Here is a 25,863-nt window from a genome sequence, read left to right as displayed (position 1 = left end):
AAAAACAAGAAAAAAGATACTAGCTAGCTAGATCTTCTCCCTTAATTAAAGGTGTCTGTACTCATGGATAGTTGTTTGTAGACCATCTCAGTGTAGTTGACCATGCAATAAACCACCGGTTGGTGAGCCATTTTTGTCCATCTCAGCACCCACCTCAATAATACAGTGCGTACTAGCTAGGTGCTGCTTTGCTAGATCCTTTGCCCCACACGGCCACCAGATACTGCTAATACCTAGCCTTCCATGATTGCTTCAGGCAGCAAGACCCCGTCTTCAGTAAGCAAGCATCATGTGGCGTGTTCAATTGTCAACCTCTCGTTTGGATTTGGGAGCACTGATAAAACATTATTGTAAATAGTTGATGGCATAGTTCATCTTGAATTTTCCTAAACAAATGCGCTTACATTTTTATAACAGAAACAATTTTCTTGGGGAAGAACTGACTCCTAGTACATGTTATGCAAATGTACTTAGAATTTTAATAACTAGAGAGAGAGCTCTTATGAACCCCATCCATGATGGTACAACTTATGTCAAAGTCACTACTGCTAGCATGGAAAGCTTCACACTGAAGTTGAAGCATGACTGAGAGATCACAGCAACTTCCTATTACACCTGTTGAGAAAACACATGGTCCTCCTAATGTGTCAGTTTGTCAACACCACCACCACCTTTCAATCCTGGAACAATTCTTCTGCCAAAAGAGAAAACAAATCCCATCTTTCGATAAAGCAAAAGCAACACACACAGACAGAGGCGAGTCATCGCAAGTAAACTTGTGCACGCTAAAAGCCAACCCTGCCAATCCTTTTCCAAGCTTTACACAGAGCTCCTTGCTCGCCTCCTTTCTTCAAATCTCCCTTTCAACTCTTTCAAACACACTCCCTCCCTCCATGTTGAGGGAGACCCCACCTGTCACTATCTACCAGCATATGCATGTTCTTCCTTCCATGTCATCTCTCAGTTTGATTTGATGTGTCATAAGTCACAACTCAGAGCAGAGGAGAAGAACAGCTTGGGGCATGCCCCCACTCAGGACGCCGAAACCCTAACAGCATGTAGCTGGGGGAAGGAAGGGCCACTAGGCAGCTCATTAGATTCCCAGATGGATGATGGCCTCAATGTTGTTTGTTGCTCCTACTTTTGAGATCCGCGAGACCTAGCTTCACTTTCACACGAACAGTTCGACCGTATCTTCAAACAAAGGCCCGGGCCTGGCGTTCATGGATCGAAAGGGGCGGCGAGGCGATCGGACGGTTGTCTTCTAGGTCTGGGCAGACTGTGTTGGCAGCCGGTTATGGCTGTGCTCGCCTTCGTACGTCACGATGAGCATCGCCGGCTCGTCCACGCACCGCTCAACGTGCTTCCTCGCCGGGCAGCCCCTGACGGTGCTGCATTTATAGTAGCCCCTGCATTTGGTACAAGTGGCCGGACACAGTTAGTCTTCTGTGGAGACAAGAAATATTTGGAAAGAGGAACAGTCAGCAGTCCACATTGAGCAGCATGTGCTTGCTTTCATGGTATAGCTACATTTTCCAACCATTAAGGGCAGGCATTAAAGATTAAGATGTGAGGTGGGCAAACAGGAGCAATCAACATTAGAATGTGGATAGATAGGCATGTCAATGAAATGCTAGTTCCATTAACAAGTTAACTACTTTAGGTCCCTGTGACTGATCCCTTTTTCACAGACAGTAGTGAGAGACCAACATGATCCACTATATAATTAATTGTTCTAGCAACTAAGGTGTCAACACGTCTTAGCTGTAGAAGAAACTTGGTGCTAGGAAAAGGGTGATTTGAGTGGGGGATCCACAAATAATTATTCCACAGGTAAAGCAACACAATGAATGCCTGATGGATGCAGATATGCCATCTTTCATGGTACAGCATGGGGAATAATAACATCATGACTGAAAATGATTCAATATATATATTCAAGTGTTATTTTGACCAATGTCCTTTTTTAAGTGATAATCCACATATTTTAAGCAGATAATTGTTTTTTTTTTTCCTTTCATACCTCGGATGAGGGGAACCCTTAATCGGCTTCTGCCCGTACTTCCGCCATGAGTATTCATCCGGAGGTATATCAGATATTTTGTTGCTAATGGCAGGCACTTTAATCGACCTCTTAATCCGTAATTTCCTGCAGAAAAGTAAATCATCAATCAGGTCAAGACCATAATTCCCAACCCTTATAAAAGAATCACAGCAACATAGTTATACCTTCTTTTTGAGCAATGACATTTGCCACCTGTGGTGCACTTGCCGCTGCCATCCTCACCCCTGCCCGTACACCGCCGCTTAGGCGCGCATTGGCGCACATTCAGTGGGTCGCTCGCAGCCGGGCCGCCGAGCAAACGCATCGGCGGCTTTCCATCCAAGCTAGCTACACTGCCATCCATGCTCAGGGAGGACATGAAAGACCTCGGCGATGAGATTGTCCCAGCGCCGCCACTGGGGGTATCAAACTTCAGGCTGATCCCACTGTTGCTCCTCTTGAACATTTGGGCCTGTAAATTCTGCTGCTGCTGCTGGAATGGGTATCTATGTGCAGTGGCACCAAACTGGAACTGCACAGACAATGGCTGGACCATCTTCGGAGGGCCAAACTGGTGGGCGCTCTTGCTGCTTGAGCTGACCAAATCAAGGCTGCGTGGCGGCGGCGGCGGCGGCGCGCCGACCTGGGGCCGCAGTTGCCCTGCCGAACCAGCAGATGGGGATGGAGTGGCTGCACTCCCGGACATGAGCACCCCCAATGGGGTGTTGCTGCTGCTCTCCAAGAAGCCTTTCTGGCTCAGGAACCCCACGGGCTTCCTTCTCCTGGAGAACCTGCCTCTAGCATGCCCTCCCCTGCCGCCACCGCCATTGCTGAGGAGGGAGACCACCTTCCTGAACTTGGCACAGGCCTCACCCGTCTCTGAAGCTATGCTCCTGAGCAGGGCTGGGTCCTGCTGCTGGGAGAGCAAGGCCAGCAACTTGTGGCAGCTCTCCACCGCCGCGCTGTTGGCCACCTCCACCTCCTCCATAGCCCAAGAAAAATCAATTGAGAAGTAAATATAATCCTATCTTCTCGTTCTTGCAGAACTCTTCCTTCTACAGTCTTGGCAAGCAGCTCAGATTCTTGCAGCCCTCACTAACCTGAGAGAAGGAAGGTACAAATCAGTACAGAGATAGATCTCCGTGAAATGCTCGGACTGTTTGGAATTTTCGTCGCAAAACACCAAATTTTGGGGACTCGGGAAGCCATCCGGGAGCCGGATCGACCGCATGAGCAACGGGCCTCGGCTGGCGGGGCCAAGAACGGATTCATGGCGCGGGTGTGCACCGAGAACTCGGGGAGGAACCCACGTGGCGCCGCCGGACAGATGTCCCGGGAAAGCACCGGCCAAACCGCGACGAATCGGCAACGAAAAAGGGCGCGGGAGTGAGCTCACCTGCGCCGCGAGGCTCTACGCGGGGGCGTGCCCCATCCTCCCGTCGCCGCGTTCCCGGAGTGGAGCGGAGAGGGGATGAGGAAGAAGAAGAGGAGGAGGAGGGAGAGGAGAAGGGAGGAGAGAGGAGAGGCGAGTCTTGTAGCGAGAGCGCAGGGCGGAGGGCACGATGTGTAAATTCGTGGGAGCTCGAGGGTGGAATCGAAAATGTTGGGTACGGGTCGTGGATCTGGGACGTTGATGGTGAAGCGGACGGCTAAGATCGTTGCTTTGGGTTGGGCGAGTCGCTGTTGCCGGGGTCAGCGAGGTCAACGACAGGGGTCGGTGAGAGCATCTTTTCACTGTGCGGTTCGTATCAGACGCGGACATCGAAGATAATAAATAAATGCCACTTTTTTTTGCATGGAATAAATAAATGTCACTGCTTGCGCAAACTACCGTGGTTCGATGAGATTTACTAGTAGCTTCATTTTTGAAGTGCAAGACGTAGTTTTTTTTGTTGAATACAAAGACGTAGTTTGACGGTTTTAATTTATGTTTACCACGTGACATATGTGATAAGCAATTCAAATAATTAAAAAAGTTCAATTTATGCTTTGAAACAACTCAAAAGAAAAGAAAATCATGCTTTGAATAAAGATGCAAGCTAATAACTTTGTCCGGCCACGGAAAATCATCAAAAATACCCTTTCAATTGCAATATAAAACATAAGTATAAGACAATTAGTACTTCCTTTCTTCCAAAATATAAAAGCATTTCTGGCACTACACTAATTACTTTATTTGACTATGAAAATAAGGGGCCTCTCTCTCTCTCTTCTCTCTAAAGGCAAGGCGCGTGGTCATTTGGGCCAATTAGGAGAGTTTGAACACTTACGTGATTGGTTTGTCTTTGGTGTGCGTGAAACAATATGCAAACTCTTTTTCTGGTCCGGAAAAGTCCATTTTCCGTAACACGTACAAGTGTGTGCACCCCTATTTTTTAGCTGCTTTGGTTTGTAAGAATTTTATGTGAATTTTAAAGGATAGGAGTTTGATAAAAAAATTACTTTGACCATTTTGATTTATGGGAATAGATTCCTATTTTTATATAGGATAAGAATCAATCTTACACATTTAAAGGAAAAATTATTTGCTCAGACTCCATCTTTTTTTCTTATTCTATGAATCAAGCGAGGCCTAAAGATTCTAATGAAGTCGCCTGGGACATTTCATTATCATCTACTACATGGTATATAATTTTGTTCCGGCGAGAGGCAAGATAAAAGGTACATGCAAGTACAAGCGTATGGTTCAATCTCTTGTTAAAAGATCTACTAAGACCACCTCTAACGCTGATCCTCAAATCGGACATCGTATCCATCCATGGATCGATGGAGATCAGTCCGCAAACAGTGATACAGAAGCCAGCCATCCAGCCATGTCTGCATACATTTCAAACCACATTTCAACAAATCGGACGGATTTTATCAAACACGACGGAATTGAAGCAAAGTTCAGACATAATTTACATAATACAGACGGTGTTTTGTCTATTTTACTAAACCAAGCCCGAACACTCAAAGTAGTTATAGAAAATAGCACAATTCATCCAGGCAAATATCTCCAGTACAACAGCAATTCAAATTCAATGAGATAACCGGATATTCAACAAGTTTTTTGAAATCATCTATTTCAAATTCAACGATACTAGAGTCAGAACCGGCACATGTCATCCCACACAAACTGCCCCTTGAGCTTCATCCAACAATGTATGTGTGTGTATGGTCTGCCCTTGGTCCTGTAGTACGTCATGGCAGTGCGTGCATGCTATACAATGTGTATACAAAAGTGCTCCATGCACGACACAAATGCCCGATATGTGCACAACACATACATCCAGCGGCCGGCGCCCTTTACAATCAACGAATGTTCGGCCAGATTTAATCCATCGTGCATGCATCGTCTGACTTCGTCGTGTGCATAGCAAGACTCATGTGTATATCAACATTGAGTGAATGAATGAATTAATCAACATGTAGAGTAGCAGGAAGCAATACTTACGATCTTGATGGTTGACGAGCCAGTCTCCACTTGGTGAATTGCACTGTAAAACTTCATGACGGAGTTATAGATGGTGCACCATTTGTGTGTGCATGACAAGCATGTTGTAAGGTGGGAAGTTCTTTCGCTCACAAAACAAAGCATGCAAGCTTTGCCAAAAGCTCGCGCCCTTGTTCATGCCTACAAAGTCCTCTGAAACGACCAACCACGCATTGCACAACAACTCATCCTCGTACACCGAGTACCCTGTCATCGTGCTTCTCTAGAAAACAACAAGAAGTTCAAGAAAAAGCTCAATGGCATGTGACCAAACACCTGCCAAGCACAGTGTTCGCCATGGACAGCGGTGGTAGGGATGTGGTGGGTACCTAGCTGTGGAAGGATTCCTCGGTAGACAATGGTGTAATCCAAGGTCGGCACTCTTGTGGGTGGGGTCTGTGAAAGGCTGAGGACGCATAGGCGGCGGCCGGAGAGTACATCGCTGGCAACGGACAACGTGAGTGCCGATGAAAGGAAGGGGGCAGGGGTGGACTAGAAGAAAAGGGGGCCAGGAGAGGGATTTCAGTAGGCCTGGGTGTCGGAGTCCTGCATGGCTGGCATACAGACTCCCGCAACCCCCCTCCCCCCGAGTTTGCCTCCAGTTTGCGAAAAAAATGATGGCCGGACTGGCCCGCGAACAAATACAGGGCCACACTGAATGGCAAAAGACGTCTGGGTTGTGTGGTATGGACGGATGCGAGCGTTTTGAGGGTCCGCGTTGAAGATGCCCTGACTCCATTTTAAAATATATGGACATCGTTGGACTATTTAAACTAATACATGTAAGATATATTTGTTGTGTTTCACTTTATGAACTGAACGTAACACAAGCATTAGTTGACTTGGTTTTGGTGCTAAGAGCTATACCTACATTATGATACCATAAAACTCGCTTTCCTACTAAATAGGGTGTCACATCATTTTTGAGGGAAGACCATCATAGCTAGCTTTATTGATTTAATATAGGCATTACATCGTCCACAAGCAAAGAGACTAGACAACCCAGTGGCTCATCTCTCTAGTTTAAAGAGGTCTTATTACGATAGGAAAAGTTAGCTAGCACATGCGCCGCTTGATTGGAAGAACGAAAGCAATGCTTAAAGACAACCTTCCCTATTAAAGAAGAAACATCCACACATTCCGTGAAAATTGCTATTGCAGTATCCCACCATCTAGATTGGCCATCACAAAAGTTTATGACGTTTAAGGAATCTGATTATGCCTCCACACAAGGAAACCCTAGGGAGTTTGCAAACAGTAGATCATCTCGCATCGCCGTTGCTTTAGCCATCATTGCATCTGCAACATAAGGTATATATTTGCATTGTGCTACTAAAAATTTCCCTTTTATCATCTCTAATTACAGCTGTTGAAGCTCCTGCACTTTCATCTGCAAAATAGGCCGCATCAACATTTACCTTTATGAACCTGAGGTTTGGTTTCGTCCACTTCATCTCTATGTTAGCATTTTGTTTGCGATTAGCTTCATGATAATTACTAGCAATTGCCAGGATAGACATATGCCACCGCGTGGGATGTGGTGGTCTACCATCATGAGTGAGCTCACGTCTTATCCACCATAAGTACCAACTGCCCACCATAAGAGCTTGTTTGACAATAATATTCGGTTTCAATGACAAGGGTAAATCTGGTGCAAGGAGTAGATGTTCCAATATAACTGACGTTGAGCGATCAATCAACTTTGCTTCCTCAGCCATTCCCGCAATGCCTAGGCGTTCCGAGAGGTGCTTGGCATGGCAGCAACCAAACAGTAGGTGGCAGACATCTTCTGTATCTTGATGACATATAGGACATGCGCCAATAGTTCCAATATGACGGTTCATGAGTATGGATTTTAGCGGAATAATACCATGTAGAGCACGCCAACAAAAAAATTGAATTTTACGTGGGACCTTTTGTTTCCATAGTGTACTCCACACTGCCGGTGTTCTTGAGCCTCCAGGTCGTGCCATCACGGTTGCATGTGCCTAGAAAGATCGTATCCATTGTACTTTGTATGCTGATTTCACAGAGAAAACCCTTTGTGATCCGGGTGCCATGCGATAAAGTCCTCGAAAGCCCCATAGTTGAGGGGAATTTACAAGATCGTGTCTGCATCAACCGATATGAATATAGACCTGATCAGTTCCTCGTCCCAAAATCCAGTCATAGGGTCAATTAGATCATGAACTCGTGATATCAGAGTTTGCCCCCGGTTTGATAAAACTCTCATGTCTGGACTAGACTGTATCCAGGGGTTGCTCCAGATGTTGATGTTCTCACCGGAACCAACCCTCCATATATACCCCAACTTAAATGTTTCAAGACCTTTCATAATGCTCTGCCATGTAAATGAAGCACCACTCTTCAGGGTAGCTTGTAATAAACTTTCATTGGGGAAGTATTTAGCTTTCAATACTCTTGCACAAAGAGAATCCGGGTTAGTGATCAACTGCCAAACTTGCTTTGAGAGCATGACAAGATTAAAAGAATAGAGATCTTTGAACTCCATACCCCCCCCCTCACTTTTTGGGTAGGAAAGCTTCCACCATGTATACCGGTGCATTCTTTTGTGTTCCTCATCACCCCCACCAAAATTGAGCTACCAAATCAGTTATCTCCTTGCATAGGCCTTTGGGTAGGCTGAAAACAGACATCGCAAATACTGAGATAGCCTGGGCTACAGATTTAAGTAATATCTCTTTCCCCCCAGTAGGCAACTATTTTTCCATCCATCCCTTCACTTTTCCTTTTATTCTTTCATAAAAATACCTGAAGCAGTCACTCCTATCTGCACCCACCACAGCTGGTAGCCCAAGATACTTATCTCATAATGCCTCGGTATCAATGTGTAACTCCTGGCATATTTCAGTCCTAGAAGTTGCAGGTGTGTTAGGACTGAAAAATATACTATATTTAGCCAAACTCACCAATTGTCCCGAGCTTTCACAGTAGGCATCTAGAACATGCTGTAAGGAAGCTACATTTAAAACGTCTGCTTTCACGAGAATCAGAGAATCATCAGCGAATAAAAGGTGTGATACTGATGGTGCATTTCTGCACACTCTAATCCCCTCTATGCCACCAACTAATTCTTCTTCAAACTGCAATAAACTAGAAAGACCTTCTGCGCAAAGGAGAAAAAGGTAAGAGGAGAGTAGACCCCCTGCCTAATACCCCTAGTCGGGATGAAAACATCCGTCTCCTGAGAGTTAAACCTTATTTTGTATCTAACAGAGCCAACACAAGCCATTATCATTTGAATCAATTGTTCATGAAAACCCAGTTTCACCATCATATCATGCAAAAAGGACCATTCCACCCTGTCGTATGCCTTGTGCGTGTCCAATTTAACCGCACATAGTCCAGTCTGACCAGCCCTCTTGTTCTTTATTTTATGCACACATTCATAAGCTATAAGGATATTATCTGTGATCATCCTTCCAGGCACAAATGCACTTTGGGTAGGGGAGATAATCTCAAGCAATATTTTTTTCAACCGAAGTGCAAGCATTTTAGAGATGATTTTATAAAGGACATTACATAAGCTTATGGGACGGAATTGAGTTACCAGTTCTGGACTTTCAATCTTGGGTATCATGGGAATAGTTGTGTCATTCCATTCATTCGGGATCTGTCTTGAATTAATAGCAAATAGCACCTCATGAGTGATCTCATCTCCTAGGATATGCCAATATTTCTTAAAAAATACTGCACGTAGTCCATCAGGCCCCTGAGCCTTTAAATCTCCAATGCTAAACACTGCTTTTTTAACATCATCCACTGAGAATGGTGCCATCAAGAAATCATTCATCTGCTCAGTTACTTTGCGTTGAACCTTTTGTAAAAGATTTGGATTTGTATGCTGCACCTCCGAAGTAAACAAATGAGTAAAATAATTTTGAACATTGGTGTCACATCATATTTTTGCCTAGGTGGCATGCTTTAGATAGAGTACACCGTAGAGCACTAGGGGTGCCCTAAATGTGCAACTAAATGATGAGTGATATTTTTGCGCTTATCACACTGTTGTTTAAAGTTATCCCGGAATTTCTGAGAAAATCACTCATGTATTGTCACTAATGACTAATGAATGCGAGAGATCGCAAAATCTTTTGTTTAATGTGTTTCCACAAAAGGGGACCAAACATGAAAAAATCATCACATACAAGGAAACATGAGGTTTGGTGGAAGAGAGAAGGCAATTGGAGGTGGAGCACAGCGAACAAAGTGCAAGATGGAACATGCTCATACCCGCGCTCGTACCGTCTGCCACTGTCTCCAAGAGGTCCACCTGACCAACATTTATTAAGGGATCGACGCCAAATTCTCAACAGGGAAAGCATCATTCACAAAAACAGAGAACCATAACCATCTTCCAACCCTTGCCGCCACCATTTCCAATCTCATCTCCACAGCCGCCACAACCATCATCACCGCAGCCATCCATCCCCAAGTTAGTCTACTTTTAATCGGTGTATCACATTCGAAAACTATTGTAAGACATATATCAATCAATCATTCATCTTTATGTTATCTTCAATGAGATCTGATCGCCATGCGTGAGTAATTTGGTAAGGCAATGAGTTGAGGAACTGCCTTGCAACCCGATGTATTTGTGGAAGGGATCGTTGGAGTGACTATGTATATTTGACGTTATTTGTATGTGTCTGATTGCAACAAAGTTTTCTCTTGTCTTGTTGTTGATCTAAGGCCCTGCAAGAACCCAGGATCTTATAGATCGATCAAGGAGAAGGTAAAGAGAAAGGAGGACGTGGAACGCTGTCCCGAACAGAAGCGAGAGAGGGGGTTAGTACGGTAGTGGAAAGCTATTCCTTGGGGATGAATGAGATGTAGTCATTAAACACCCAATGCTTTTGTCTGAATAATCGAGGTAACCCCAAGCGACGGTAAGGGATATCGGTTGGACAATTGACTCTTGATGTGTTGGGCAACGTAGTAGAAAACAAAAAAATTGGCCTGTGGATCAAAATCCTAGGATCATTATGAAGATGCATACAAGCTTAGAGCTTATCGTTGCCAACTTCAAGTTGCCGTCGAAGAAGAGTTCGTGTAGATCATTCTTGAAGTCCCGCAAACCATCCCACGAACAGTCTCTTGAACAAAGATCGAAAGCACGATATCTCTAAGGATTGCACGCATACAAGATCGGAGATCCGATAACGCTTCGCCATCCAGAGTTAGGCGTCGCCACAGAACTAGAGGAGGGAGGAAGAGCATTGCGGCATCTCTACTTTTCTAAATAACTAGAGAATTTGAGAGAGAGGGGCGCCTGGAACTTGAGAGAGAACTTGTGTCTCATGGGGACCCTGAGCTTCTCTTGCTTACTGGGGTTGAACTGCGTCTCTCTTCGTCGCTTCAGGCCGTGATTTTGTGAAAGAAGAAGAGGTCTGATGCGTTGAATGGTCGCGGGGTTGGTATTTTTTATCCAAAGACGAGTGAGGTGAGCGATCGGCTACTTGGGTCATGCATTCATGGCGACAGGGCGGGCTAAGGTGCTACGGACAATGGGGGTAGCTACCTAGTAGGTATGTGGGGGCAATCCCCGGTGAAATGGCCCTTGAAATTGTTTGGATGGTTCGGCTCGTAAGCTCCCTGTGTAATCACTCTAGATGGTGTGAATTGTTCAAGCTTCTCTTCATTGAAAAGAACTGAAAATGAGGCTAATTGAACCATACCCATAACCGTGTCTACCCAAGCCTGGGCAAGACCAAGTTTCTAAGTAATAGCTTGTAGATATGACCACTAAAGTCTATCATATGTTTTCATCATGTCCAACTTTAGAGCACAAAAAATTGCTTGACTTGGCATTGCTTCTCTTCATAAAATTCAAACACTCATAGGCACAAATTATGCTATCTGTGATAAGTCTGCCTGGGACAAAAGTTGATTGTTCATCAAAGATAAAATCAGGGAGAATGAGCTTGAGGCTGTTTGCAACAACCTTGGAGGCAATTTCATAAATGAAATTGCATAAGTTAATTGGACGAAACTAATTGAGTTGAGTTGGATTGAAAACCTTGGGAATAATGACAAGAACCGTATCATTGATTAAATGTACATGAAGTGTCTTGGGCAGGAGTAAGGGTGTGAATGGATTGGATTAAAGCCATAGTTTCAGTCTGTTTTTCTATTGGGCTGCTTTTAAATTGGATGTAATGGGCTAAGTCACTAAATTAACTTTGTTTCTTTAGGCTTTACCTATTGTTCTTTTACATGAGAAACATTTTTTCTATACACATTTAATATTTTTAGATACTTTACAAACATTTGAATTTTTTTGTGTAAAGTGTTTTTTGTGATATATATATTTAGAACATTTGGAAATATTTTAAAAGTAAAAAATAAAGCAAAAAGGTGAAAACATAAAATAAATATGTGCAAAATCACTAATTAAGGAGTACTCGTTGCAAAGAGCACTCCACTTTCCCAGGTCGCGACAAGTAGCGCACATGCAGCGCGCCACTTGTCGCAACCTGGGAGTTTTCCCTTTTTTCGTAGATCCGTTTATTCAAAACGTTTTATCTCTTAAACCGTGCGTCCAAATCTTGAACCATTTTCATTGTTGGATTCCTCGCGTCGAGATCTTTAAAATTAGATCCCATGTTGATAGGTTTTGACAAACTTTTTTTCACGAAAAAAAACCGGACGAAAAAAGCCGGGCGAAAAAACCGGACCGGGAGCATGGTTTTTTTCCCTTCCGAAAGAGGCACGTCCGTGCCTCTCGCAAAATCACAACCACGCCTCTCGTGGAAGCAAAACCGTGACTCTCGTGGAAGGAAAAAAAATAGAAAACGCGTTTTTTTCCATTTCCGAGAGGCACGGCCGTGACTCTCGCGAAAGCACAACCGTGCCTCTCGCGAAAGCAAAACCGTGACTCTCGCGAAAGAAAAAAAAATAGAAAACACGTATTTTTTTTCCTTTCCGAGAGGTACGGCCGTGACTTTCGCGAAAGCACAACCATGCCTCTCGCGGAATGTAGCGACCCGACCCGAATAGATCAAGTCTCTGTGCTTAAGTGTCATCCCTGGAACGGTATGCTAACACACACAGTACTCGAGGATTTATAATCGAGGTAAATCACATGTAAAAAATAACGTAAATACTATTACCTCAATCCAAAATAGCGGAAGTAACAAGGTTGTGGATTCCCATAAACACCAACGGCAAAGTTGAGTGTAGAAATCGTAACCCTAACGTATCACTTACTCGTCGTAAGATTCCCTGCAACATGAGACGTTCCAGCCACAGAGGGTCAGTACATTGAATGTACTGGCAAATTCACACCATAGAGAATGATGAATAAAGGCTATCACTACATGCATATTTGGCTGGTGGAAAAGCTCTATGGTTATAAGGTTTTTGCCAAAAGCCAATTTTTCCCTACTGCAAAGGAATAAATTTATTTAACTATCATGGTGGTTGTTAAACATTGAGAATGGTTGACAACATTCTCAATCCCAATTAAGTAATATCATTAAACCCAACAATATTCATTTAAAGTCACGTGATGAGATCAACAGGATAATCTAAGAACTAGATACTCAAGATGTCCATAACCGGGGACACGGCTAACCATGATTAGTTTATATACTCTGCAGAGGCTTGCGCACTTTTCCCCACAAGACTCGATCGCCTCCGTTTGGTTTCTCGCACTACATGGTGTTTGAGAAGACGGATGACCGAGACATAGTCTTTCAGAAGCGCTAGCACCTTACGATGGGTAGACCGTACCACCTACATCCCCTACATCTGCTAGTCTACCACTGTAAGAGTTCGCACGACTTAGTCAACTATGCTAGAGCCCATAATAGCTTGTGGCTGCACACGGAAGTTTCTAGCATGAATAATCTTATGATCCCTTTGAGCCTGGATGGCGGACCGTAGTATGATCACACGGTATATCCCCGGGATCTCCTAGGACAACACTGGTATATCCCGAGGTGTCCGGGCAAGTCCACTGGTATATCCCCAGGGTGCCCCTAGCAATCCACCCAGATGTGTATTAAAGTTGCCACCTTAAGTTGAACCATTAAATAACAATCTCACATCTGTCATGGATTTCACTCATACCCAAACTACGTCTACGAGCATAGCATAGCAATATAAGCAACACGTAGAAGTAACTCCCAAGGGTTTGATAGTAACAGGGCAATAGGTTCCTACCTCATCAACTACTTCCCAATCCCACAATTTAATTAGATCCTAATCATGCAATATTTGAGGTTTGATCTAATACAATGAAAATTGGGTATGAAGGGGATATGATCAAAGTGTGAACTTGCCTTGCTGATGATCCGCGAAACCTAACGATTCAAAGTAACAGGCGGCGCACTCCGGTTATTCTATCACAGACAAACAAACAAGCATACAATAAGTACTCATCTAATGCACAGGTAAAACTCAAATAAGAGATCTAACCAGAAGGTTCAACTTAAGAACTCCGGTTGGCAAAAAGAATCAAATCGAACAAAGCAACGAAAGTCAAACTGCGAAAGAAAACAACTTCGTTCTAGTAATCTGGATCTAGGGCAAATTTTATAGTAGCAAAATCTTGTTTAAGTTGGTTAAACGGATAAAGGGTTTCGAGACAAATCCCTAGGCACTTGAATCGCCTGATTCCGATAAACGAGCGAAAAGTTAAACTAAAACGAAAATTGAATCAGGAATCGCGATCAGAAAAATTGCGGATTTAATCCGAGAAAAAGGAAAATGACGAACGCCGAATTTTTTTTCTCTTTCTTTTTTTCTTTTTTTGGCACGAGAAACGAGGCGCGACGAACCTCGGGCGGCGGGATCGTCGGCGGCGGCGGCTCCGGCGGCGCGCACGGATCGAGGCGGGGTTGATGGGCTGGGGCGGCTCGGGGCGGCGCTATTTAAAGGCTGCCCCCGAGCGGTGTCCCGCTCGGGTACGGCCCGAAGTCGGTTTTTTTAATTATTCCGCTCGGAAGAAAAATAAAAAGAAATACTAAACGGACTCCCAAAATTCTGAAATAAATTTTCACGGGCTTCTAAAATCAAGCCGCACAAGGTGAACATTTATTTGGGCCCTAAATGCAATTTTGAAAAACGCACATTTTTCCTAAATTCAAATAAAACACCGAAAAACTTCGAAATAAAATCTTATTTGATTTTTTATTAAATCCTCAATATTTCTTTATTTTGGGAAAGTCATTTTATTCCCTCTCTCATATTTTTGTAATAGAAATAATTGATGATAAAATAAATAAAATCAAATGATCCTATTCTCAACATTTGAGAAAACTCAAATATGAAAATAACGAATTCCCCAACTTTCTCCGTGGGTCATTGAGTTGCGTAAAGTTTCAGAATTGGAAATATTTTCCAAATGAAATTCAAATATTTTCAACACCCCATGTCATTTAAATAAATGGAAGAAGTCATGTCATCTTCTCTCCAGGGTTTTGTGATGAAAATAATTTGAATTCTCGGGGATCAAAAGAAAAAGGTGAAAGTTTGGGAAAGTCCTTTTATTCTCTCTCATTTAACTTTCAAAAAGTTTCGAACTTCACTCACTTTCAGACAATCAATCAACCAATCAATCAAATCTATCTATTTGTTTATAACATTCCAAAATTTAGAATTTTGGGATGTTACAAACCTACCACCCTTAAAATGAATCTCATCCTCGAGATTCGGAGAGGCTAGCAAGAAATAGGTTAGGGTTTGGGGGTCTCCTCAAAATCTATCGATCATCACACGGGGTCTGGAGTGCTACCACCCTTAGAAGCATGGTTACTGTTCCATCAAAACTCATATACTCCATCCTTATTCTTGACAGTGTCGGTCTTCTCAGATCCTCAAGAAATTCCTTCTCTAAGCTCTTCCGGTAGTGGCATAACCTTTATCACAATTTTTCTGTCCTTTCATTTGGTAAGGTTATTCCGAGACTGGGTCTTCTTAGCTGACGGGTCTGGCGCCAAAACTAAACAACTATCGATATCTCATGGTGGTCAACAATTTATGGTTTCTCCTGCCGGAAATGGGTCTGGGTTGATCCTCACCGTATAACCTACGGTTGGCAAAGCTGCCTTGTACAAGGAAAAAAAATACCTATACCATTCTAAGGCTTCAACCAAGGTTTAATACCGTCGTCTCTCTCTACTATAGGCAAGTCACTCAGATTTACCATCCCGTATAGCAAGGCGAATAATAAGAGTAAGTCGGTATGGTGATCAATCCATCCCGCACCCAAATCATTACCATGTATACAGTTTAGCGAATCTCGCATACTAACACTTGGTCATCCTCACAAGCATTGCAGAATTTCTCTTGTCGACGAACGAAGTTCGGATATATCCATGGATTCTGCAAGCCAAACAAACATCTATCATTCCTTCACAACTCTCAGGTTTTGCGTTACTCCTATAAGATCGTCTATCGATAAAATCGAACTTCTTCCAGGTTTTTTTCTTCACCAAGAATGTGCTTGCTTCTTGGCAGGTCCTGGGGCCTGTGGGTTATGGCCCATCTCATCACTTGTAGTCCTTGAACTTGTCATCGAGCAACTGATCATTATTCCAACTTCCAACTTCCTAGTATTCTTAAATCCATCCAATTGTATTGACTTCCTTCCTTCTATTTGCACCAAAATCGGACATGAGTACTCAGACTCATCATGGAATTTCCCTTGATCCATATTTCCAACATCATACCTCCTTTATATCCAATAGTAATTCATCTCTTCATCCTCGTGGAATATCCCACATACCGAGTTAAAAACTTATACTTATGAAGTCCATACTCCACTTCATGGAACATCATTATCCTTTCCAGGGTCAAGCGTCCTTACAGGGGAATATTGGCCATCTCTTCATGACACTTCTTCAACTAGGAAAACGTGAAAACATATCATGAACTCGTGACAGTCCTTCTGGTGACTCCAACTTGTTGGCCACTTCTCCCTATGCTTCAAAACTCGGTATGTCCTACAAATCTCGGGGCTAATTTTCCCTTAACTCCAATTCATTTAACTCCTCGCAGAGGGGACGCACAAAGACATGCTCTATCTCCAATTTCATAGGCTACCTCCTTGCATTTTTCTTTTTGAGTCTGCATAACTCTTCTGCCTGGACTGAGCTACCTTCAGTCTATCTCGAATAAACTTACGTTCTCTTCTGACTCCTTGTTCACATTTGGTCCAAACAACTGACGGTCTCCAACTTCATCCCACATACTCTTGGGGTATCACACATATCGAGACAAAATTCATATTCATTTTGTCCGAAATCCACTCAGTGGAGTAGCCTTATCTTTCCCAGGGGTCAAGGGTTCTTACAAGGTACTACCACCCTTAAAATGCACAAATCTTCCATAGACCATATTTCTCATATCCTCAAAATGGTCAAAATTCTTCTTCATAGGGTAACAACTCATAAAATCCATATCAGTACCAACGATGCTACTTTATTCATTCTCAAATGATTACAATCTCTCGCTTCTCCATTACATGTCTCAACTCAACACCTCAATATAAAAGAAAAATGTTCTCACTTGTACTACTCCATTTCTTTTGTTGCAAACTCAACTATCTAGCACAAGTTTCCTTCTCCTTGGGGCATTCTCTGGCAAAGTGCCCTGCTCCATTACAACTAAAACATATTACTTCTGACAAGTATCGAGGTTTCCTTTTTGGGCAATTGTTGAGGTAGTGCCCTGACTCCTTGCACCTGTAACAGGTGATATGACTCGGGTCCTTCCTGGAATCCAATCTGCTTCTCTTCCTGGACCTTTCCATGCCAATCATGGCTTCTATTTCTTGTGGGTCATATTCTACTTCCTCTGTCAAGAATTCTACTAGATCCCCGTTCAAACAATTTTGGGAGATGTGTCCTTCTTCTCCACATGAATAGCAAGACTTAGTGCAGGGTCTACTCGGGTCCTCTTTAGGTGTGTCCTCCACATCTTCCTTCATCACAGCTTCTTCTAAAATTTCCATGAGGGCTCCTTTCATTACTTTTTTCTTCTTTTGGATGGTTCTTTGTACCATGGGGTAAATGCGACACTGAGCAGGGTAGTGGGTAGTCCCTTCACACAAGAAACAAGTAATCTGCCTAGTTGGGCATTCTTCAACTGGGTGACTTCCTTCACAATTTGGGCATTCATCCTTGTGTTCTTTATGGGTGTGTCCTACTTCTCCATGAATCTTGCATGCACCAGGTTTCTTCATATCCTTTCCATAAGGCTTCAACTTCTGGGACACAAACCGAGACTTTGGCAAAGTCAACTTAAATTCTTTCCAAGTGGTTACTCCTTGCCATCCATTGATGGTTTGGTACATTCTCCACCAAGTAGCAGCACCTCTTTCAAAGCACTAAAGAGCATGCTGGGTCATGTCATGTCCAACTATAGGGTTATTCTTCATATGATCCTCCATGTTCTGAATCCATCGGCCCGTCTCCAATTGACTTATCAGTCCAGAAAATATAAGCTCATCTTCATTCATCCTCTATTGGGTCTATGGGTTTGGGGTGAGATAAGAGAGATAGAGAGGGATACACACAATACAAACAAAAGTTTTGAAAAGACAGATTTTATTGTGGCTGTCGAAAAACATCAAACAAATGACAGCTCACAATCATTGCATCTAACATAGGTATATAACAGGGGTTTGGTCTTCTAAAGGTCAATAAATCATCAACTCTTCAAACTCTTCAAGCCTTGTTCATGCCTCTAATGGCTTCTTCCGATCATGCTTGTCTTTCTCAAGTTCTTTTGCTAGATCAACTCTGTTGATGCGAAGTCTCTCGTGACGTCCTTTAATATTCTGGAGTTGCATTCCAAACTTCTGGGTTTCATCAAACTCGACCTGAACCATGATCCTGCTGTCCTTCAGTTCTTAACGAATCTCCGGTATCTCGAGGTTGTAGCTCCTCCAGCTTGGCTACTTTCAGCCTTTGGTTCCTGAGTTCTTCATGAAATGCTTCCTTGTCTAATACGGCTTCATGGAGCTCCACCTTAAACTTCTTGATGTAACACTCCAGATCCTGGTGATACACTAGCTAAGGTTAAAACTTCACCTCTTGCTGATAGATGCTCCATCAGCCTTTTACTATCCAATCCTTCCATGCATATGCATGCTTAACTCAGCACGGTGACAATAGCATAAGCGGGCGATAACATCATGGATAGCTGTGTTTCTGCTCTTGTCATTTCCATGAGCTATCTCTCCATAGTTGATATCTCCTGCCTTAGGGTTTTCCTTGACAGAACTTTAAGTTTTTAACTCTCCATGCTTCGGTCTTTCTCTGATACACCCTAATCTCGGGCATTGACAACTTCCATAATCTGTCAAGTTTCATAAGGGTAGCCTTCCTAGGTCATACAAATCTAGGGATTCTTCAGAGCCTTCAAATTCTACTTGTCTTCGGAGTCTTCAACCGTTGTAGTTTCCATTGTTCAGATGCATGGAAAATACTCTTCATTCCGAAGCGGTCTTAGTTGTCCAATATCTTGTACTTCTTAGAGTGGTCTCATCAGTCAAATCCTCGTCTGGTCAAAAGGGGAAAGGGGTATGGTCTAACTAAAAGGGAATATTTGAATAAGCTCAGAAGAGAAGAGAGGTAAAATATCATTTTGAAAGGGAAAGTTGTAGAGAAAAATCTTTGCTATGGGCTTGCCAGTTTCTAGGGTCACGTCCTACAGTCAACATGTGCTCTGATACCATCTTGTAGCGACCCGACCCAAATGGATCAAGTCTCTGTGCTTAAGTGTCATCCCTGGATCGGTATGCTGACACACACAGTACTCGAGGATTTATAATAGAGGTAAATCACATGTAAAAAGTAACGTAAATACTATTACCTCAATCCAAAATAGCAGAAGTAACAAGGTTGTGGATTCCCATCAACACCAACGACAAAGTTGAGTGTAGAAATCGTAACCCTAACGTATCACTTACTCGTCGTAAGATTCCCTGCAACATGAGATGTTGCAGCCACAGAGGGTCAGTACATTGAATGTACTGGCAAATTCACACCATAGAGAATGATGAATAAAGGCTATCACTACATGCATATTTGGCTGGTGGAAAAGCTCTATGGTTATAAGGTTTTTGCCAAAAGCCAATTTTTCCCTACTGCAAAGGAATAAATTTATTTAACTATCATGGTGGTTGTTAAACATTGAGAATGGTTGACATCATTCTCAATCCCAATTAAGTAATATCATTAAACCCAACAATATTCATTTAAAGTAACGTGATGAGATCAACAGGATAATCCAAGAACTAGATACTCAAGATGTCCATAACCGGGGACACGGCTAACCATGATTAGTTTATACACTCTGCAGAGGGTTGCGCACTTTTCCCCACAAGACTCGATCACCTCCGTTTGGTTTCTCGCACTACATGGTGTTTGAGAAGACGGATGACCGAGACATAGTCTTTCAGAAGCGCTAGCACCTTACGATGGGTAGACCGTACCACCTACATCCCCTACATCTGCTAGTCTACCACTGTAAGAGTTCGCACGACTTAGTCAACTATGCTAGAGCCCATAATAGCTTGTGACTGCACACGGAAGTTTCTAGCATGAATAATCTTATGATCCCTTTGAGCCTGGGTGGCGGACCGTAGGATGATCACACGGTATATCCCCGGGATCTCCTAGGACAACACTGGTATATCCCCAGGTGTCCGGGCAAGTCCACTGGTATATCCCCAGGGTGCCCCTAGCAATCCACCCAGATGTGTATTAAAGTTGCCACCTTAAGTTGAACCATTAAATAACAATCTCACATCTGTCATGGATTTCACTCATACCCAAACCACGTCTACGAGCATAGCATAGCAATATAAGCAACATCTAGAAGTAACTCCCAAGGGTTTGATAGTAACAGGGCAATAGGTTCCTACCTCATCAACTACTTTCTAATCCCACAATTTAATTAGATCCTAATCATGCAATATTTGAGGTTTGATCTAATGCAATGAAAACTGGGTATGAAGGGGATATGATCAAAGTGTGAACTTGCCTTGCTGATGATCCGCGAAACCTAACGATTCAAAGTAACAGGCGGCGCACTCCGGTTATTCTATCACAGACAAACAAACAAGCATACAATAAGTACTCATCTAATGCACAGGTAAAACTCAAATAAGAGATCTAACCAGAAGGTTCAACTTAAGAACTCCGGTTGGCAAAAAGAATCAAATCGAACAAAGCAACGAAAGTCAAACTGCGAAAGAAAACAACTTCGTTCTAGTAATCTGGATCTAGGGCAAATTTTATAGTAGCAAAATCTTGTTTAAGTTGGTTAAACGGATAAAGGGTTTCGAGATGAATCCCTAGGCGCTTGAATCGTCTGATTCCGATAAACGAGCGAAAAATTAAACTAAAACGAAAATTGGATCAGGAATCACGATCAGAAAAATCACGGATTTAATCCGAGAAAAAGAAAAATGACGAACGCCGAACGCCGAATTTTTTTTCTCTTCCTTTTTTTCCTTTTTTTTGGCACGGAAAACGAGGCGCGACGAATCTCGGGCGGCGGGATCGTCGGCGGCGGCGGCAGCGGCTCCGGCGGCGCGCGCGGATCGAGGCGGGGCTGATGGGCTAGGGCGGCTCGGGGCGGCGCTATTTAAAGGCTGCCTCCGGGCGGTGTCCCGCTCGGGTACGGCCTGAAGTCGTTTTTTTAATTATTCCGCTCGGAAGAAAAATAGAAAGAAACACTAAACGTACTTCAAAAATTCCGATATAAATTTTCGCGGGCTTCTAAAATCAAGCCGCACAAGGTGAACATTTATTTGGGCCCTAAATGCAATTTTGAAAAATGCACATTTTCCTAAATTCAAATAAAACACCGAAAAACTCCGAAATAAAATTTTATTTGATTTTTTTATTAAATCCTCAATATTTCTTTATTTTGGGAAAGTCATTTTATTCCCTCTCTCATATTTTTGTAATAGAAATAATTGATGATAAAATAAATAAAATTAAATGATCCTATTCTCAACATTTGAGAAAACTCAAATATAAAAATAACGAAATCCCCAACTCTCTCTGTGGGTCATTGAGTTGCGTAAAGTTTCAGAATTGGAAATATTTTCCAAATGAAATTCAAATATTTTCAACACCCCATGTCATTTAAATAAATGGAAGAAGTCATGTCATCTTCTCTCCAGGGTTTTGTGATGAAAAGAATTTGAATTCTCGGGGATCAAAAGAAAAAGGTGAAAGTTTGGGAAAGTCCTTTTATTTCCTCTCATTTAACTTTCAAAAAGTTTCGAACTTCACTCACTTTCAGACAATCAATCAACCAATCAATCAAATCTATCTATTTGTTTATAACATTTCAAAATTTAAAATTTTGGGATGTTACACGGAAGCAAAACCGTGACTCTCCCGAAAGAAAAAAAACAGAAAACGCGTTTTGTTTTTCCCTTTCCGAGAGGCACGGCCGTGACTCTCGCGGAAGCAAAACCATGACTCTCGCGAAAGAAAAAAAACAGAATACGCGTTTTTTTTCATTTCTGAAAGGCACGACCGTGACTCTCGCTAAAGCACAACCGTGCCTCTCGCGGAAGAAAAACCGTGACTTTCGCGAAAGGGAAAAAAAGAAAACGCATTTTTTCGCGAATTTTTTTTTTGAATTTTTTTAATCGAAAAGCTAAGAAAGACCGGAGGAAAACCAAAACGTCGAAAAAACCCCGAAAAAAACCGTTTAAAAAGCCGAAAACACGTACGGAAAAATAGAAAAACAAAATTCGAAGGGAGCGTCCAGAGCGCGACACGTGGCAAATGGCTGAAAGCGCGTCAAGTAGCGCTAATCGTTGCGAGGCTCCCGAAGAAACGCTCGTTAACTAGTTGCTCCCAAATACGTGGCTGTGATTTCCGGCCTAGCACACGTCCGCGCTTGCCTTTACGGTTTAAGCGAGGCTGCCGTACGTGTCACCCTAAGCGATACATAGGTGGGAAAAACCTATATGACGCATGTTGCCTCAAGTTGAGAGGTTCCTAGCTGGGTTTTCAGTTTTGGGAACCTATTAGAAGGTTCCTGAGCCGTTTTTTATTTCCTTTTTCCAGTTCCTTTTATTTTTCCTTTTCCTTGGTCTTTATTTTCCAAATTTTCTTTTTCTTTGCCCTTTCGCTTCATTTTTCATTGTTAGATTTTATTTTTGTTTACAACAAAATGTTTGTGGTGTCCAAAATTGTCCGCAATTTCCAAAAATGTTTGTGTTTTAAAATTTATTTAGGAGTTTTATTTTTTTCCAAAAACAAATTCAGATTTTTCAAATTTGTATGGGAGTTTAAAAATATGCCGCGTTTCCAAAAATTGTTCCTGTTCTTCGAAGAAACCGCAATTTTTTGAAAAAATGTCTCATATTCAAATTTCTTCAGGAGTTTCCAAAAATGTTTTGGTTCTCAAAAATTCTTCACGTTTCCAATTTTTAAAAGTGTTTCAAATAACGTTTCCATTTAAAAAATGTACATATATTTAAAAATATTTGTAATATTCAAAAAACGTTTAAGTTTGGAGAAAATGTTTCAGGGAAAATTATTTACGTCTCATTAAACATTCATTTTACAAAAAATGGTTTTTTATAAACATGAACAATTTTTTAAATCCTGGACTTTTTCCCAAAAAACCAAAGAACTTCTGAAGTTTTTGAACATTTTTTGTAAAATATGAAAAAGTTTTGTAAACATGATCATTTTTTGAGTTTTGCAAAAAATGTAAAACACAACTGTTTTTTTGAATTTATGAACAAATTTATGGTACAAAAACATTTTTTTGGAATCTCGAACAAAAAATTCAAAAACACATAAAGAAAAAAAAGAAAGAGGAAAAGTTTGGATCTGTGTTTGAATTTGTTCTTATAAGCTTGCGCTGCTAAGTAATCACTGGTCCCTTCGCCCCATAATATAAAAATATTTTTGACACTGTATTATCTTCTGTGGCTAGCATGAAAAGGTTCTTTGTTGGACGTCTCGTGTTCGATCCTAGGTAACTCTTAATTTCTTTTCGAATTTATAGTTGCTACAGTGGTCAATCACTGGCACATCCGCTCTGGGCCGGCCCAGTCGGGGTCACCTGTGGCAATGGGTAGGGTATGGGCGGGTACAACCTCCTTCTACCCAAACCCATACCCATAGGAACTTTTTATACCCACCCATTTCAATACCCATAGGTATAAACTGACACCCATGCCCATACCTATCGGGTATCCTATACCCAATGGGTATCCATTGGGTACAATATATAGCATTCAAATTCTTAAGAGGTAGAGAAATGAGTTCAAAATTCAAGTGATCATGGTAGAGTAGTATAACACGTATGTGGCCTTCTATAGTGGGTGGCCTCTTAGAGGCATTAGGGGAGTATGAGCAATGGTTGGTGGAAGGCCGACGTAGCGGAAGGTGGTGGTGGGAATTGGGGATCACTGGATTGAGTGTTCGACAAGAGTCTGGTAGCTAAGAGTCGATATTTCATCTTTTGAGGAGTCACATGGGATGTTTGAAGAATGGCGAGCAGGTGATTATGAGTCTATGAGCTATGACTTGTTTAAGGAATATGAGATTTAGGGTTGGACCATATGAGTTGGATGTTAACCCCACATGTTATAGGAGTTATTTTCATTTATTAAATTTTCTGGGTATCCATTGGGTTACCCATGGGCATAATTTCTTACCCATGCTCTACCCATATATTTTGCGGGTATGGGTACCCATTATCCGTGGGTAGAAATCTCTTCAAGTCTTGCCCATATCCATTGTTTTCGGGTAGGGTACCCGCGGGTACTCATACCCATGGATAAAACTGCCATCCCTTGTGCGTCTGTCCGATAGTCTGGCCCCGAAATCACTAATTAAGGAATACTACTTTAAAAGATCACTCGCACCTCCTCAGGTTGCGACAAGTGGTGCACTGGATGTGCGTCACTTGTCGCAGCCTGAGTGTTTTTCATTTTTCTACATCCGTTTATTCAAAAAAAATTATCTCTTAAATCGTGCGTCTAAATCTTGAACCGTTTTCATTCCTCGCGTCGAGATTTTCAAAACTAGATCCCTTATTGATAGGTTTTAACAAAAAAAACCAAAGGAAAAAACCGAATCGGGAACATGTTTTCCCCCTTTTCAAAAGAGACATGGTCGTGCCTCTCGCAGAAGCAAAATCGTGCCTCTTGCAAAAAAAAATAAAAAACATGTTTTTTTCGTTTTCAAGAGGCATGGCTGCGAAAGCACAACCGTGCCTCCCATGAAAGGAAAAAACATGTTTTTTTTTTCGTTTTCGAGAGGCACAGTGCCTCTCACGAAAGCAGAACCGTACCTCTCGTGAAAGGAAAAAGCAAACAAAAAAAATGAGTTTTTCTGTTTCCGAGAGGCACGGCCATGCCTCTCGCGGAAGCAAAATCGTGCATCTCGTGGAAGGAAAAAAAATAAAAAACATGTTTTGTTCCGTTTCCGAGAGACATGGTCGTGCCTCTGCAAAGCAAAACTGCGCCTCTCAATGAAGAAAGAAAACGTGTTTTCCATGCAAAAAAACTGTTTAAAAGACCGAAAACGCGTGTGAAAAAATATAATAAAAAACAAAATTCGGAGGGAACACCCAGAACGCGACACATGGCAACGATTGAGAACGCGTCAAATGGCACGCTCTCAGCCCACCCACAAGTGATCGTTGGAAGGCTCCCGAAGAACCGCTCGCCAACTAGTTCCTCTTGGAGCTCCCAAATAGGCGCGCCTGTTTTGGCGGACACGGCTATATATGCCGCCCGCTGGAAATGGTCCGGCCTTGAAACAAGCTGCCGCGCCATGGTGATCTCATGGTAATGGCATGCGCCTTTTTTTCTTCATATTTTAGTTTTCTTTTATTACTTTTGTACTATATATATTAAAAAATATTTTGCGTAAAATTTTGTAAAATTATAATCTTGCATTTGATAAAGGTTAAACATGAATAGAAAAATGTTTCTATTGTGCACGAAAATTGAATAAATGTGAATGTAAAAAGTAGAAATGTTAGTCATGTATAGGAAAACTGTTAACTATATGTATGAAAAATGTTTATGATAATGATAAAATATCGCACATTTCGGAAGAAATGTAAATGTAATTTTGAAAAATGTTTAGACAAATGTGAAAATGGTCGTGTAATTCAATAAAACTGCTTGAAACATTCAAAGAAATGTAAGTTACCCTGAAAAAATCTTCAGAAGTTTCAGAAAAGTGTTCGTGATGTTTGAAAAAAATTGTTTGTAAAATGTACAGAATATTTGCATAGTACAAAAAATGGTTTTTACTATTCAAACAATGTTTTCGTATGTACTTATAAATGTTTAACCCGAATTTTAGAAATA

At 42.1% G+C, this 25,863-nt stretch overlaps 1 protein-coding gene across 2 annotated transcripts; it reads right to left on the bottom strand.

Moving 5' to 3' along the window:
* Positions 1 to 361: 361 nt before the first annotated feature.
* Positions 362 to 3,578, bottom strand: LOC119299320 (protein WRKY1-like). 2 transcript variants are annotated; one of them, XM_037576558.1, is made up of 5 exons: positions 3,441 to 3,578; positions 2,230 to 3,144; positions 2,024 to 2,149; positions 1,248 to 1,409; positions 362 to 1,196 (listed from the first exon to the last, which is right to left on the bottom strand). In XM_037576558.1, the coding sequence occupies exons 2-4, from the start codon at positions 3,030 to 3,032 to the stop codon at positions 1,265 to 1,267; spliced, it is 1,074 nt and encodes a 357-aa protein (XP_037432455.1). In that variant the 5' UTR covers positions 3,033 to 3,144; positions 3,441 to 3,578; the 3' UTR covers positions 362 to 1,196; positions 1,248 to 1,264. The 2 variants fall into 2 exon arrangements, with proteins under 2 accessions (XP_037432455.1, XP_037432453.1); XM_037576556.1 differs by having other exon boundaries at positions 362 to 1,409.
* Between the last annotated feature and the right edge of the window lie 22,285 nt (positions 3,579 to 25,863).

Source organism: Triticum dicoccoides, chromosome 5A, assembly GCF_002162155.2.
Source record: "Triticum dicoccoides isolate Atlit2015 ecotype Zavitan chromosome 5A, WEW_v2.0, whole genome shotgun sequence".
Classification (NCBI taxonomy): Eukaryota; Viridiplantae; Streptophyta; class Magnoliopsida; order Poales; family Poaceae; genus Triticum; species Triticum dicoccoides.
The sequence above is the reverse complement of the archived record's forward strand: the minus strand, read 5'-3'. Positions and strand labels throughout refer to the sequence as shown.

Coding starts and splice junctions, on each gene's coding strand:
- LOC119299320 (XM_037576556.1), bottom strand. CDS start 3,032: ATGGAGGAGGTGGAGGTGGCCAACAGCGCGGCGGTGGAGAGCTGCCAC. Junction 2,150..2,229: donor TGTCATTGCTCAAAAAGAAG/GTATAACTATGT, acceptor ACTTTTCTGCAG/GAAATTACGGATTAAGAGGT. Junction 1,410..2,023: donor AAGGGTTCCCCTCATCCGAG/GTATGAAAGGAA, acceptor TACCAAATGCAG/GGGCTACTATAAATGCAGCA.